Source organism: Aythya marila, assembly GCF_965140915.1.
Source record: "Aythya marila genome assembly, chromosome: 2".
In the NCBI taxonomy this organism is placed as follows: Eukaryota; Metazoa; Chordata; class Aves; order Anseriformes; family Anatidae; genus Aythya; species Aythya marila.
Genome location: NC_139043.1, coordinates 104,475,615 through 104,492,968, shown reverse-complemented (window position 1 = coordinate 104,492,968; position 17,354 = coordinate 104,475,615). Strand labels below are relative to the sequence as shown.

General features: G+C 38.5%; 1 protein-coding gene across 5 annotated transcripts in view; it reads left to right on the top strand.

Annotated features, from left to right (window-relative positions):
* Positions 1-17,354, top strand: part of PTPRM (protein tyrosine phosphatase receptor type M) — a 462,170-nt gene that overhangs the window by 103,488 nt on the left and 341,328 nt on the right. For all 5 annotated transcript variants that reach the window (XM_082753666.1, XM_082753665.1, XM_082753667.1 and 2 more), the window contains exon 2: positions 3,633-3,755. In XM_082753666.1, coding sequence (XP_082609792.1) covers positions 3,633-3,755 — 123 coding nt within the window. The remainder of the gene's footprint in view (positions 1-3,632; positions 3,756-17,354) is intronic.

The window sequence follows — 17,354 nt, the reverse complement described above, 5'->3', positions numbered from 1 at the left end:
ACACAGAGTACTTTGAATTAAACTTGATTCACATTAGGAAAAATATTGTATGTTCTTTATAGCATTTAATTAGCTGTTTTCATCTTAAATTATTTTCCCGGTTGAAACTCATCAAGTTTTCAAGATATAGAGTAATTTAACCCTGTAAAAATAAAAACATACAAAAATGATTACATTTGGATTTTGGTGCAGTTATACTGAACTGGATTCAGAGGTAGTTAAAGGATGATTGCATTTGAAAGAACAGTAGGTTGTAATAGGCTGTGTTGCATCATGTACATTCATGAGTTCAGTTTCTCCTAGGAATCAAAAACTATCTATAAAACTCTGAATAAGCCAGAAGGATCTTCACAGGCTACATATCTCCTGGGTTAGTTGTAAATATTTCAGTCAGTCTAAAAATCATCCTTTAAAATGCAGTTTTGTTATCCAAAGTGTAATAACAGCCTAACATGCAGGGAAATTGCTTAGCTTGATTGAACTATATAGCAGACAATATGTATTTTGATTGGTAAAATAATTCTAATAATTAGGAAAAAAATTAGAAGAATTTCTGAATTATTCTAACTGATTAACAACCACCACCTCTTTTGGCAGTAGCTTGTGTTTCACAGCAGTGCAAACCATGGGGGACATTAAAAACCTTTGATAATTTTTCAGATTTTACTGTCCCTATGTGGTTAATGTTTTATGAAGTTGAAGCCTTGTGCAGTAAGAGCGTGGTGACTAGCAAATAGGCAAAGCACTACAGAAGAAAGCAGGAGGGCACAAGCAGATGCAAATATATGGTTGTGCAAATGCTGTGGCCAATTTGGAAACAAATTGGTTTCATTTGTAAGAGAGTAAAAGTGAGTGTCAGCACCTTCAGGAGGAGACATCAGCTGTCTGTACTTAGTGATTACTCTGTTGTTACCTAGCTAAACTGGCTAAGCTTTTTTGATGTTGTTCAAGGTAGGTTTTCTGTGTTGCTTTTAGTTTAGTCTATAAATGTATCTATAAGTACTTCCAACACATACATAACCATGTGTACTAACTTAATCTACAGAACACTTCCCAAAAAGTCACACCTGTGCAAAGCCTTCATTTGTATTCATCTTCTCCTTGGCTTGGCACCTGTGCCATTGCAGATTGTATATACGTTGGTCAATCCAGTTCTTGTTTGGTTGGTAGCCGTGGGTGGAAGTGGCCTAGGAACAGAAGGAGGAGTTCAAAAGTTCCTCCAAAACTCTTCCTGGAGCAGATGTGAAGATTAGATATCTGTTTTGAGGGAGCTATAAGGTGGTAAATTCACAAATGTTTGAAGGATGTAAATGGCAAAGACAAAACAAAAAATAATAATAAAAAAATCCTGACAGAGTGATTGAGCTATAAACTTGCAGGAGAAAGGAAGAAAAACAAGTGGTGAGAAACACTTTGTATTGACAGACGAATATCCAGACAAGTAGCACTTTCCCATCATCTATCGTTCTATTTGTCTGTGGTTTTGACGTCTTCCTAACTAGCAACGGGAGACAAGCCTTTAATAACTGTGTGGGATCACAAACCCTTCCCTTTATTCCACTACGGGATATTTTGCAGCACTTGGCTCAGATTTCGGGTTTGACCAAGAAAATACATTACACTTTTTTATGGCTTCCTAGTGTGATGTAATGAAATAAAGGAGCTTTTATGCAAATTCACCAGCCCTGTGTATGAACTGTGAACTCAAATCTATGCTTGATTAAATTAAGGTATATGTTTTATTGCAAAGCTTGACTATGTTGTGCTCTGTATAACTCGGTATTTATTTATGGCATAGTATCATTTGCAAAACCTTTGCAAGGAACTACCTTTTTCTTCACCCGTGGTTTGTTTTTGTTTTATGAAAAACACAAGTCTGTCTGTGAAAACTTTTATTTTGCCTTTGTGTCTGAAACTTACCCTGTGGCACATTTTAACTGTATCAAGTACAATTTATGCAGGCATGAGAACAACGGTGCGAATGGCTGCCCCAAAGTCTAGCCCTTCCCCCTGGAAATGTTCCAGATGTCACTCGATGTACTATTAACATACCAATTTTATTTCTGAATTGGTTTCATATCAGGAGAGAGACAATTTCTGTCTGTTCCTACCATGGAGGTGAAGTGTCAGAGTGTGGAGCTGCAAGTTCCTTCCTGGGTTTTCCATTCCCAGTGGGCTCACTAATTGAAACCCATGCACCTGCACGAGTACGGAAAGGCAGTAGCCAGAGATGCTAATTTCCCTGACATACCTCGAGCTAATGAAGACTTGCTATAGAAAGGCATTTTAGAACAGAGCACGGTATAGGATGACCTGTATCCAGGCTGACAGGGCAAATGGGATGTGTTTATAAAATTAATTTCCATTAAAGATTATATGCCTGCCGAGCGCTTGTCATAAATGTCAAATGTAGTCAAGGAGTGCCTGTTGGGAAGGCTGGGCTTCAGTTAGGTGAAGCTTGTCAGGTAAAATGGTATTTTGTTTTACATTATTGTGCTTTCCTGATAAGTATTGTCCAACGCCGTTTATGTTCTAGGAAACTTTTGGTTTGCAAAGTCTTTTTTTAAAGCTAGATTTTCTCTGTTTTCTATTTTAATAAAGCTTGGCAAGACTAAGCCCTGATGTTTGTATGGACAGATAGCAAGATGATGAATAACCCTGAAGTTTAGTTTTGTTTGAACAGCTGCAGTATTTACTTTAATATGGGCTGAAAGATCCATGACTAGGGTTATATTTGTTTTCCTGGATAGGAAAGATGTCATTCTTCACTGGAGTGAAACATCAAAGAAAATACAGAAAGCAGGGTATTGTAACCCTGTGTTAGTCTGCAGCTAGGGGAGAAAAATTTGGGAAGGCTGGGCAAGTTTCCATGTGTACCAAAGGAAAAAAAGCAAAGTTTCTCTGTGTTCTGATGGGTAACGTTAGATTCCAGTGCTCTAAATTCTTGAGATTAGATTCATCCTTGCCCTAGTCTGGGATACTGTGAGCTCTTACAATGTGTTATTCTTTTCTAAATTACTTAGAAGAGAATGGGGAAATGAGAGGAAATAATGCTGTTTTGTTTCAGCATTTGAGGCTGTGCATAGATTGGTGTATTGAGATGGATGTGCTGTGTTGTCCCCAAGGTGCTGCTAATCCCACAAGAGCCCAGAGTGGCTCCTGTTTGCAGCACAACGCGATACACCTGGGAGCCTTCCCTTCCTTGAAAACCAACATAAAGGAATGGGAGCTGATGTCTCTCTACTTGGGTTTTTCTTCTAAAATGTAGATTTTCAGACATGCGATAGTTTGTTTTTCCTGAAGAATGCTAATCATTCCGTCTTTTGATGTTTTGAGTTTGATTGCTTTCTATTTTGTTGGTTTGGTTTTGATACCTGATGTTTGTATCTTCGGGAAAAATTTCTTTGCAGTTCTAAGTTTGGTCTTTCACCCTTGAGATTTTTTTTCTTGGGAAAAGGTTTTATACCTTCTCAGAAAGTAAGGGTTAATAAATATATGATTGTTCTTATTAAAGGATATTACAAAAAAAATTACACAACCTGTGTTGAATTGTGTTAAATTTGTTAGGATGAGATTCATAATCCATTGCCTGCATGCCTTGTTAAATTTTTATCTATGTGTTTGTTTCACAGGCTGCTGTACTTTTGATGAGCCGTTTAGTTCCTGTGGCTATAGTCAGTCGGATGATGATGATCTTAACTGGGATCAGGTGAACACGCTGATAAAGCCTTCCTCAGATCAATGGATGCCATCTGGTTGGTCTTTTATTTTACTTTTTCTTTTTCTCTTTGATATTAGCTTATGCATTTACTCAGCATTTCTTGACAGTATTATTATTAGAATATTACTTTGCCAAAATCTGTTTAATTGCAATACCTAAGTCTTCTGAGTGTATTTTATGAGGGATATTCTGCAATGCAAAGGTTTTCTTTTGGTGTGCGGTTTCTAGCATAAAGGTTAGAAAGTAGAAAGAGAAACCTGGCATCATCAGGGAAGGCAGAAAGAATACAAAATGATGCAGTGAAAATGAAGATGAAGCAGTGCTACAACCAGGCAGACAGGACTATATAACAAGAAGACTCGAAGTGAGAGAGAAGACAAAGGTGATCTAAGGCATTTTTATTGGAAGAGATACTCAGCAAACTCTGCTCTGAAAAGAAATGGAGAGTAAAAAAGGAGTGGGAGAAAAAAGAGAGGACAGAGATCCCAAAACGAAGTGTCTCGGAATGTTGTACATGTTGTATTTTAAAGATAGTAGTGATGCTATTACTTGATGCACTTTGTGTACTGCATATAGGTGAACCTAATTCCATAGCAACAGCCCTTGCATGCTGCTGAACTATAAACTTCTGGTAATGCTCTTCTGGTATTCTGGTAATAACACTTTCCTCTATCACCTCAATCACATAAATACACAAAAATCTGAACACTGCTTTAAAAATATTTAGCCTAAAATTTATCAATTACTTCTTCTTCTCAGATTTTAGCTGGATATGTTAAGAGCTCCCCCTGTGTACTGGGGCTGATCTCCAGGATATGTCCTGGGCGCTGATTGCATCTAGCCCAGCTCAGTATCTTCCTTTGCTTTTAAAGACTGATCCTTCAGTGACTACTGTCACCCCCAAAATGGCCAAAACAAAAAGATCAATTCATAAAATCTGATCATAGCATTACGGGACTTCTCCATTAACCTTATATTTTTGTATAAATATACCCAGAATGCTTAAAAACCTTGTAAATGGGTGTGATATATGTGCTAGTGTTTCAGTAATATGTTTCAATTAGTTCTTTAAAGCACCTGTAATGTAGTTTGGGGTTTACATAAAATCTGTTTAATAGATGTATTTCCCAAGAAAATGTTCCTCCCATATTTTTGTGGAAGTGAATTAGGAGAAAAACAATGAAAAATGTAAGGAGTGACTGTATAAGTAAAACCTGAACACGTGCACTCGTCCCTAGTATACTAATATATACACTAATCTATGATACATGCTAATGAGCCTTAGATAGAATTCACTTCTAAAAATCCTCTTAGCAGTCTTCATTGTAGATTTTTCACCATTGCCCTGTGTTGTGGACAGCATCATGTCCAAGTTCCCTCAAGCAAAGGTGAGACTCCGCTTGAAGAGAAACGTTTGGTTTGCCTGCACTCAGTCATCATTGTAGACTGAGTTCATCATCACAGATAAAGAAGGATTTTGCAGATTTCTTCTGAAGTGGGCTCTTGTCCAGTTGGCTTGGCGCAGAATGCTAAATTTTTTCTGGGCTATTTCAGTGCTTATTACTGTCTCTCAAGCTGGAGTTCATACACATGGCTTATCAGTCATCTTGGCCTGCAGTACAAGCTATACATTCTTTTTCTCAATCACACCACTGGAAATTCTCTTTCTGTTCCAATTTTCATTCACTCGTTACTTTCCCCACTTGAATTTTGCGGAAGAGGTTGTCAGTATATGTTGCTTAGTCTTCTTGGCAGATGGAAGAGCTTCAACTCTATGTTTTTTCCTGAGATGATCAAAGACTTTAAGATTTTCTTTTTTTCCTCCAGGGCAAGAGTCCAGATGTAGTAGGGACTGGTATTTTCATGGAAGGAAAATGGTATCTATGTAATTTTATTTATCAGATGTCACATGGCTTGTTTCTTGTTTGTCTTCCTCCCTTTTTATCAGAAAACTAAAATAATGTTCTGCTGATCAAGTAGAAAGATATTAAATTTGGAAGTAAACTATATTTAGAGTTTAGGGAGTTTTATTTCTGCCCATAAAGGAACTGAAATATGCTTTGGGAGTCTTGGGTCAGAAGATGAACATGTTAGTCTGTGGATGGTTGTTGATACTGGTGCCTTAAAAGGTCAAAAATGTCTTAGAGAAGGAGAGAAATGTTCTTTTTTTTTTTTTTTTTTTTTTTTTTTTTCAAACGAGAAGCAGTGGGTCTAAGGGCACAATTCAGCCAAGTGGTATCTAATTTTTCTCTTCATTTCATTCAGGGAGTTTTTTCCTGTTCTTGTTCAAATCATCGTCTTAATGATTTTAATTAGTTTTCAGTTAACCTTAGTCAGAGAGTTACGTGATACACTTAAAAAATGATTTCAAGTAGCTAGTCAGCATTTTATGAGCTACATATTTTAGAAAAAATAACTTCAGATAATAATGAATAGAACATGTTAGATTACTGTTTTCTGGAGAATTCTTGGCTTGAAAACAAAATACTTTATGCAACAGTGTTGTAATACTAGACTGAAACAAGTACTCTCAGTTCAGCAGTCCCTTGTCAGTTGAAAAAATTAATGCACATAACATTCCTAATTTCAGGGAATATGCATCAGTGAGTTGATATCAATATAAAATATTTTGTATAATTTGGTGGCAGTGAGGGGGGAAGTACACTAGTTATGACATTAGATTTATTTTAATCCATATGAGACTGTTCAGAGAGTAGCTGTAGTTCAGTTGGGTAAATATTTTGGCTTTATTTGTTATTTCAGTGGGACAAAAGTGTCATACAGTATATGTGCACCTATGTGCACTTATTAATGGACACATATTTATATTTTATTGAACGTTAATAGTTATTTGTGAGGTATAGCTTTAGATGAAAATTGGTGAGTTATATAAAAAATAATGTATCATTAAATAGAAGTGTTCGGTACATTGAGCTTTAATCCTTGCTAGACTGTTACTATAGTAGAAAAATACGAGGTTATTCTTACTAGAGTAAGTAGGGCACTAGCACTCTAATTTTCTTGATAAATATAAGCGTGACCTTTAGTGAGCAGTACTAATCTGAAAATGCGTTAAACAGAGTCAAAAAAGGAATGACACATATATATATTTGTATGGATTGAATGAGACTGGTTAATCCGCTGCTACTCAGTTTAAAGGGTCTTGTGAGTCAGCTGGAGTAACTACTGTAGCAATTGTGGCTGTTGACTTTTCTCAACCTCTTTCTCCTTTTCTGTCTGTTCCAAGAATATGTGTTCATAATATTGTTCAAAAATACAATACAGAAACACTTATTATTAATGCCATCTCACCTTGTCCTGTTGAGCAGTTAAAGCAGGTACTTTGATGTTAATGCATGTATGTAACGCACATTTACAATTATGCATATAAACCCTCTGGCTGTACCACAGTAAAGGTATCTTCAGAAAAATTATGCCAAACCAGTAGTTCACTGTGTCTACATGGCGAGGTTTTGGTAGCAGGGGATGTCTTCAGGGATAGCCTCTGTGAGAAGAAACCAGGGACAGCCACAAGTGGGGTGCCTCTGGGAAAATATATCAAAGAAAGGGTGAAAAATACTGCACAGCAGCTGTGAGAAACAGATGTGAGAGGAGCAACTCTGCAGGTACCAAAGTCACAGGAGAAGAAGGCAGGGTGTGAGGTGCTCCAGGTGACAGAGAAGCAGTTCCCCTGCGGCCTGTGGAGAGGCCCCTGGTGGAGCAGGCTGTCCCCCTGCAGCCCATGGGTCCCACATGGAGCAGATCTCCATGCTACAGCCCCCCCTGTGGAGGAGCCCTCGGTGGAGCAGGTGGATGTGGCCTGGAGGAGGCTGTGGCCCATGGAGAGGAGCCCATCCTGGAGCAGGTTGTCTGGCAAGAACTCTGGCCTGTGGGGGACCCGTGCTGGTTCAGTCTGTTCCTGAAGGACTGTACCCCATGGAGATAACCCATGCTTGAGCAGTTACTGAAGAGCTGCAGCCTGTGGGAAATACCCGTGTTGGATCAGCTCACAAAGGAGTGTATCCTGTGGGAGGGATCCATGCTGGAGTAGGGGAAATGTGTGATGAGGAAGGAGCAACAGAGTGGAGCTGTGATGGACTGACCTCAATCCCCACTCCCCATCATCCCTGCGCTGCTTGGTGTTGGGTAAGGAGGGAGGTAGAAGAGTTGGGAATGAAGGAGTGAGAGCAGCTGCATGTGTGCCTATCGGCCAGCCAAGGTCAACCCACCGCAGTTACTTAGGAACTGTTACGAGGGTGTGACTTCTTACTAAAGATACTTCCTATCCAGTTTATCTCTTGGGTGAGATTTTCTTCCATGATATTCTTGATCACTGTGGATGTGCTTACATCACAGCAGTGGCAAATTCAGATTTGGCGTTTACAATGCGATAAATCTAGAACATAATGATCTATGCCAGATTCTTGCAGATTCATGCCCAGAGAGATCTACAAACCACATCTTTGCATTTGGAATGTAGTTCTGAAGATTCTTTTTCCAAACCAGATGCTTTTACTTTTTTTTTTATTTCTACTTGGGTTTCTCTTTCTCCGTTGCATCAAATACAAGCTGCTTATCTCAGTTCTCTCTGCCATCTCCTTGCTTGCCTCATGTTGATGTAGCTATCAATACACCAGTTTTACTTTCTGCTACACCATGTTGTCAGTCTTCATCATATTGCTGTTTGCTAAGTTGCTAAGTTTTCAGGGAGAGATCTTTATGCTCTTCTTCATGTTGCCTCACTGTTGGGAAGATGCTCCCTCTTGAGCAGACGTGACTGTCTCACTGTTCTTAATGCTTCATTTTGCCACTGTGTTTATTTAAGAAAAAAAAAAAGTGCCTAAATCCCTTCCTGTTGTTCTAATCAGTTCTGTTGCATTACTTCATTCTATTACTCCATCTTTTCTTTTCTTTTTATAGAGCAGTTCTTGTTTAGTGCTCTGAGAGCCTGTGATGCAAAAAAATGCAAAAAAAAAAAAAAAAAAAAAAAAGTGTCTTTAGGACCTTTTCTTCCTGTATTTCTATTATGATTTTTGGTTGATTTTTCCAGATCTTAACTCATTTCTCTCAACGTATGCTGGCTCTGCTCTCACTCTGCAACTGCAATCCCATTTATACTCAAATCTGGTCAAATTCATTATGGCCTATCAGCATTTTGGAGTTCTGGTATTCCCATGGAGTGCTCTGGTGCTTTACCTGATAACTCAAACTCCTGCTTATCCTGAGTTGTTTTTAGTAAGGAATGCATGCTGAGTAGGGGAGACTGCAGTAGTGAAGCCTTTTCTCTGGTACCTGGCAGTCAGTCAGAAGAGTACGGGTACATAATTTGTGCCCTAGAAGGCAAGAACAGAAGAATCAAGTGCAACAGAGTTGTTGGTTGGATAAAGAACACAGGGGGGAAAAAGAGGATGTAAGCTTTGGAATGAATATGGATGTACAAATACATGTACACATGCACACATATATACGTATACCAGATTGCTGATTGCACTCTGTGTGGCAGTTGCTCTCACTGAAGAGGAGAGAATGAGAATATGGGATCAGAGCTGTGAAACAGGTACTTGAGAATGAATCAGGTCAGATCTGGAGTCTTCTGAGGAATGATTATGGTAAGAGCTGAGAAAGGTCAAATGAGTTAAAAAACAGACAAACAAACAAAACCCAACCAACCAAATATCTCCCCCTACCCAAACCAAAACACAGCAACAAGAAAAAAAATACACAGAGAAGAAGGCAAACTTAAAAATGAAAATTTATTTTTTGAGGTGAATGTGTTGGTTGCTTATATACTGCTACAGCAAGCCTTGTCACTGACAGTGATGCAATTAGAATTTTGCAGATTACTGTAAGAAATGCAAATATTGTCAAGAGTCTGCTCTGTTCACCATGTACTGGTTATACTTTCTGTTGTCCACATATTTTGTTACAAAGCACTGTGTTCAGTTGTGTAAAATCCTTCTGCAGTGTCTCACAGTTCCAGTTAATTTCCAAGGAACAGTAGTGTCATTTTTCTTCTGTCAGCAGTTGGTTTGATACCACTGAAGGGATGTCACTGCATTTACAGTGAGTCACTGGCATCAGCCTTTCATTAGTTTAGAATTGTTCAAAATCAGTTATAAATCAAATCTTTACAGACTGCCACCATTCACTGGATTGAAAGGATGCTTGGAGCAATGAAGACTTTTATGTTTGATATAGTGCTGGTCAAAGCCAGGATGAAGATTCTGTTTGTGCTTTATGAGGTGATAATATGTAATTGTAATGACTATATGTACATTTTGAATGGCCTAGTATGGTTATATGCATCCTGAATATGTAGGGCTGGTAAATGTTTAACAGCCTGTGTAGTGCCTGTAGAAGATGCATATAATGTATACAGAAATGATTGTTTGAAATAGCCTTTTGATGTATAGTTAGCAGATATGCATAGCTAGTGATGTTTGCTATTATAGAATGTGATACAGTTGTGAGAAAAATGTATGATATTGTTTAATTGTGTGTGGAAAGGCTGAGATCCCTTACAAAAAAATAAATCTTAAAGCAATCAGTTGGGTAGTCTATATTAACCCAGCTGCAGTGTCTTACCATGTAAAGTTTTTGTGCTTTGACTTTCCAGCGTGATGTGTTTTTTATCATTAAATACATTTTAGTACTGTATCATGTTCTTCTCTTATCAGGGATGCTTTTGTTCTGTTTGCTTTTGTGTAATAGAGAGTTCAATATGTTTCTTATTGAACGCTGTTCCTCCCAGATTACTTTATATAGCTGCTTTTTCTTAAATTCATTTGAACACTCTCCAGCTATAAATTACTATCAAGTCGTGGGAGGTGCACCTTGTTCACTGTGTTCAGGTTATGTTTTTTACAGAATTTTCTAGGCCTGAAGCACTGGCATGTTTGGCATTTTATTGCATGCTGAGGTAATAGTTACAGGCATTGAGAACGTGCACACCTCTTCCGTAAGCAGCTCCAGCTCGTGTTGACGCATCCAAGCCAGTTTCCAATTAGCTGTGTAAGCTAATATCAGTTGCTGCTAATGTGGAGCAACATGGAGGTCAGCCCAAGCAAACCACATGAGTACAGACCCAGCTAGCTCTGTGCTGCCATGGCTACAGTGCAAGCACCAAATGAGTCAGCTACTTTAAAAACATACGTAAAAACTTAGTAGTGCACTTAATAGGTTTGTTCAATGACCAGGGCAATGCCACCAGCTATGGTGAACGCATTGCTTGTCGTGATGTCTTACAGGAACCTTATAGTCATTTTTAACCTCTGACCTGACTTACAGATTTCAGCACCTGACCCAAAGCCTGGAGTTATCAAAAATACCATGCATACAGTAAGGGAAAATTCTCTTTCTCAAGAGAAGTTCCATTTTCTTGCAAAGGGAAATAAAAGATGAATAAGCATCAGAATTGCTGGTTCTGAATCACTGAAGAGAATGTTCATATCTTACTTAGTAGGCAACTAGACAAGTTACTTGAATGTATTTTGCCTACATGCTTAGTAGATTTTTTTTGGTAAACTGGTGGAGTTTGCTAAATATGCTAAAGATTTATTTAATCTTTTGTAGTAAATATTCTCTGCGTGTGACTTCCATTTTACACTTTTTTCTTCTTTTGCGGAATTAAGTATTTTGAATATAAGCAGCATGACTCCTGAGGTAATGCCTAAGGCAGAAGACTTTCTGGTTTTCATTTCAAGCACCGAGCCTGCTGTAGTATTTTGGTAACCGTACCATACCAGGAAGAATACAACACTTGCTCTGTTTTCTCATGCATCACAGCAGCCGTCTGATATTTATGTAGAGAATTAGAGAATGTGCTGCAACTGGTGGAAGTGAGTGGGAGATGCAGTGGTAGGATCCACCAATAGTTGTTTAAGACTTTGTAACAATGTTCGGTAAAAGATGATACGGTAAGTTATGATTTATTTTTGTTAACCTTTTAGAAACTCTCCTCTTCCACAGGAGTTGGAGAGTCTGTATGACAGGTCTGTGGAATTCACTTCTCATTAAGCCAGAGCCTTCTGGCTTAGGTATTTCTACTGAGGGTATTTCTGTGTAAGACCGTGCGGTGCCACACACTGCTAAGCAAACCCACCAGCCTAACTCATTTACCTTGATATGATTACGGTTTTCCTGCTGGGGTTATATATAACACCTGCAATAATATATGCTGAGCAGCAGCTAACATAATAAGCCAGGCACCAGAGCTGGGTTTGAAATGGATTTCCTGACAACGAAAATGTTTAGGATTGCAGAGTTTTAATGTTGTGCATTGGACACCCAGATTAGTCTTCCTCCCGTCTTCCACCCATATTTCCAGCCGCTATCCCACTGGTTAAGTGCGTCAGAGTCTTGTTCCTGAATCCCTTGCTAAATTAGAAGTAACCTGGCTAACCGAGCTTTTGTTTGTGTGATTGTTTCCCCTCTGCAGAGTGTTTATGAGGTGTTCCTTCAGACGAGGTAAGAGAATCATGACGGGAGAGAGGGAAAGTGCTCCTTGTCAAAATAACCAGGAATAATGATGGAGATATTTTATCTGGGACTCAGGACAGTTGCCTTCCTGTTACCGTCTGATAAACTGACACTTTCCAGCTCGAGTTGCCTGGAAAAGAAAAATTCAGTCAGTTCTGGTGGGGGCTCTTGGTTCAGAGGCCACACAGAATGTAAATCTTCTTTCCCGGGGCTATGCCTGAGACATGCAAATGTACCTCAGGTAGCTTTAGTCTAGGTAGTTTGGGACCTCATAGCAATAGAAATGAAGTAGCACAGGCTTTAGTGTAGGGGTCCCTAGGCACTCACTCAGTGCTGAAGGCTGTTACCGTACCTTCAGTGCCAGGGGTACCTTGCTGAAACTAGTGCAGTTTGTGCTCCACTTTCAGCAGAGCTGCATTAAGGAGCAATACAATTTTTTTTGTGCTTGTTTCCCTGGCTGTTTTCCCCTATTAGAGAGTGAAAATACTTAGCCAGTTTGAGAAAAGCTGTGACCAATAAAAAGCCTATGAGGACTGTGGATAAACAGTGAGTCAGAAAATGCTCCTCTAGGAGCTGCACTCACTGTGTTGCAGGAACAGGAGCAAGGGGAATAATCAGAGTATCCCTAAGTAAGCTTTTTCTTGTTTAGTAATTAATCTACTGGAAAAAAAAAGCCTCTTAATTTCTTGCAGTCTTCAGGGCTTTTCTTTCAGTCTCATGCTTATCCCATTAGATTTCTTTTCATCCATCCTGCCCTTTAGAAACTAATAAACAGTGGATCAAAACCTTTTCCTTGCATCTACAGGCTTTAAAGTGTGTTATGTGACTGCCTCCATTTGAAGGCCTAAGCCAGTTATATCCTAAGTTAGTAGTTTATCTGCTAAGACAGTTCTTCTCTGTGATGAGAACGTAGTCATAGCCACAGTTAAAATGACAGTGAGCTGGAAATGGACTCCATCACTCTTCTTCAGGAGTGCAAACGTGATTCTTCAGGGAATTATTTTCTTGGCACATTATTTTAAGGCTTTTTGCTGAAATTAAAGAGAGAATTGTTGTTTCAATTATATTTATGGGAGATTTTTTTTCATCCCCTATTACAGCACTTAATTTGTTGGCAGGCATTGATGACTGATAGCATTTTGTTAGCAGCTTGAGCAGTGACTGTAGTACAAGTGGCCAAAAAGTCATTGATTTGAGTGATTTGAGGCAGAGGTCATTAAATGCTGCATTGGAAAGCTATTTGGCAAACTTGTCATTCATGGAGTACTTGTTCTTTGGGTTGAATTTGAAATGACTCTGAAGTACAAGACAGTGATAAAGAAAGCTCCTTCCTCATTGCTGTCAAAACCAGGCCTCTCTTCCAACCGGAAAAAAAAAAAAAGTCACAGTTTAAGAACAATTTGTTTTTAGCATCTGCCATTGTGCTCCTCCATTGTGTGGTTTAAATTGCTTCATTAACCTTCATCAAACCTCATAGGAAATACTCTATGTAATTTAAAAAAATCTGGAATACAGTAGAAGTGCACTGAAAAATGTCAAAAAATGGCACAAAGTGAAGTTTCTTCACTTACTGTGTAGGCATAAAAATTATTTTTCAGTGGAAGTAATTGATACAGCCAAAAGCATTTAGGGGGATTACATATTGCCACCGAGAATTTCTGCCTGCAGCTTGTCTTCAGGTGTCTCTGGATGTCTGTACCTGTTGGACTTCTGCTTCCCTGCTGAGGACAGTCATGTGGCAGTACATCAAGTGGAAAATGTGCCTGTGGAGCAAGGCTAACACACAGGCAAAATGGATGGATTCTTTTTCTGTGTGTTGAATTTAAGTCCTCTTGTATTAGATGCAATCAGATTTTCCAAAATACCAGACACAGTCTTAATTCCCTTGTATATGTTTGCAGAATTTGGAGTCACAGAAGAAGCAATTAAAAGGCTTTCATGAATTCCATGATCTGAATTAAAAAGCTCGGTACTTTTGTTCTCAGTGTTAAAGCAATATAGTTATTTCCCTCACCAGCTGAAATGCATTCTTCATCTAGAAGTCACAACATTTCTAATCAACTGCATTTCAGTAACACAAAGGAAAAAAAAAAATACTGTCTGGACCTCATTGAAAATTTAATGATGTACACAACCATTTAATTATGAGAAAACAGGTGCAGGTAATTATCCAAGTCATAATGTTTCAGCAGCTAATAACATCAAATATTTGTGATAATTGCAAGCACCGATTGATCACACTTCTTTGCTTCTCACATTTAAAAGCACGTTTCAATACATACATATTCATATTGGAACATGGATGCTACAGATGCACTTTTATTAGCAGTAACCGTGTATATTGGGATTTTGCATAAAGTTCAAATATGATTACACTGTTGCTTAAAACTCCAGTGTTTTACCTCAGTGAGGAGGAACCACCCTTCTGCCAGTTTTGAGTTCCTGATTTCCCCCATACTTGTGTGTTCTTGACCTCTCCTTGATTTCTCAGTAAACTCCTGGGTCTGGTCCTGGTTCTGCTGTGGTGTGGCTCAGAAGGCTGTCCTTCACAGTTCATTAGTGTTCAGCTCTTCCCAGCATCGCAAACTCTTTCAGATCAGCAAAGGATGAGAAGAAGACCTAGTGCTAAGAAACCCACAGTGGTATAAGAGTGAAGTTAGGTGCACAAGTTCAAAACAATGACTGTGGAAAATCCTTGACAGAATTACGCACTTGCAGCATCGTCACCCGTCCCTGGAAGCACCCAAACGTCATGTAAGTGGCTTGGTAAAGAAGGGGATTTCTCCAAGTGCCTAGTACATATGCAGCTGAGCTGTATCACTCCAGCCTGAGCTCAGGAATTAGATGTTCTTTCCCAGAATGTGCTTCTCATGCAGTTGCACAAGGAATGTATCAAACACATAGTGACAACGGGATGATCCTTAATGTATTCTCTTGGCTTGTCCTGTTGAGGGATACAAAAGAAAGAAAGAAAAACAAGGAATTTGAGAAAGAGGCTCTTTTATGCAAGACCTTTGTCATTAGAGCGCTGCTGATAGGAGTTACTTCCTCAGCTTTTCCTTATTAGGCTGCCATCAGATGAAATACTGCCTTATATCACATGAAATACAGCCTTTGAAAGCTCTCACTTGGGCTGATGGAGGTCCTGTTAAAATGTTAAAATTAAGCCAGTCTGTGAGCCTAAATTTTTGCAGTGGAATAAACTGTTGTTGCGTGTGTAAAGAGATGAGTTATCTTTCAGCAATGCAATTTAACGTCTTACGTATGCTGTGGTGTTTTGCTTGCCATGTTTAATTTTAGCATGAAGCATGTTTGTGGAAGCAGGAAATTGTTTGCAGAAATTACTTTTTGTGGAAAAACATCAATTCAGGCATTTAACTCACATGGCTTGCAAAATATAAGCAGCTTTACTGCGTGCGGGGCACTTTTTCCCCCCTGTGTCTTAGTGTAGCAGTAACAACAATTCTATAATTAGTAAGAAGTTTATTATTATTTTAGTTACAGCAAGGGTAAACTGTATTTTGCAAGGGCATATTACAGGGCCTATTGAATTTAAATTACCTATGCTAATTGTTTTAGTTTGTCTATATCTAGCTGTACTTTTACCTTAACGCGAAATATTAGAGACCATTTTTACCTTCTGTGAAAATCTTTAAAGAAGAAGAAAAAAAAAGAGCCAGTGGAAGTGGATACAGTATTTATTCACCGGTGCAGTCAATCATAAGGACTTCTCAATGTATAAATTAGATTTATATTAGGTGTAGTCTTCACAGGTGCACAGCACCAGCAGGATGGCTATTTCTGTTGTGGTATACGTCCATGTCCAGTAACCTTGTACAGCAGGATTTACTCAGCTTTCTACATAGTCTTAAGATTCAGATTAGACACATCTTTTTCTATCAAGTTACTCATCCTGACACCTGGTAGAGATAATTTTTACTAAACAGAAGTGATGTTCTGACTCAGCAGCAAATGGCCATAAAAGAAAATCTTCTCTGAGTGGATTACTTTTGAAATCTGAAATCTATCATTATTATAGTCTCCTGAAAGGTATCCAGCAATGCATGTGTGGAATTACCCAGGCACAAATAAAAAGTTTTGTGTTTTCCTTTCCCATTAATGAATTTGCAGTTAAAGTTCTGGGAAGGAGCTCCCCTGAGATCTCTATTTACCACTGTCATTCAAGTGAAAATACTCTTTTGGAAAAGCTAGTTCTCCACCAGCAGTATGGAAATAAAAACTGATACCTCAATGATGCTTCAGCCGCTAGAGCGATGCTATTTATCTTTTGTGTTTGGCAAATAGAGCCCCTCCTGTGTAAGGGAATATAGAAAATCCTCCTGTATAATCTTAGGTTATGTAGTTTCTTTCACTAGTGAGTTTTGTTCACATTGAGAAGAAAAGTGTTTGAACTTAGGTAATTTTAGGTCACTATTTTGCATGCAAATGTATAGTCTTCAAATGACCTCTTTTATCATGAAGTTGTACATTTCCTTTTTTTTGGCAGTTTGACAGTCTTTCCATACTATTGCAAGAGTAAAGCCCAACAGAAGTCCCATTTTTTTTGTATTACAAATGTTAAATAAAAGATATTTGTAAGGAAAGCAAGTTAATTGCCAAAAGACTTGTTCATTTTTGTTACTTTGAGATTCTGGGGTTTTGTTACTTCAACAGTCTGTTCTCATTCCTATTCCGTACAGTTCATGTGCCATCGTGCTTCTTGGGAGAATATATTTATTTGCAAGACTGTCATTCTCTTTTCTTCTGCTTTAAGCTCAGTATGCGCATGAGATTTCTGCGGTCAGGAAGTCTTCTTAGTGATTCTGTAAATCCTGCTGAATACACTAGCCATGAACTAGTCTTTGCCTCAGCTGTCATGTTTGTTACTGTATGCCAGATTTCTCTTTGCTACCTCCAACTCTAGATGCTTTTTCTGAGCATTATTACTATTCACGGATTTATTTCCTAACGAAGGCTTTGTTGGTGTGCTGCATTTTAGCATATCAATGATTCAGAGTCTAGGGAAGCACAGACTGTCAAATTCCCTGAAGAATTCTGGGATATCCTTTTTTACTTAATAGTTGCCTGAGCTTTGCTTTGCCTATTAAAATGTGTTCCTTTATGTTTTTCCTCATTTACAGAAAATTTGATGGAA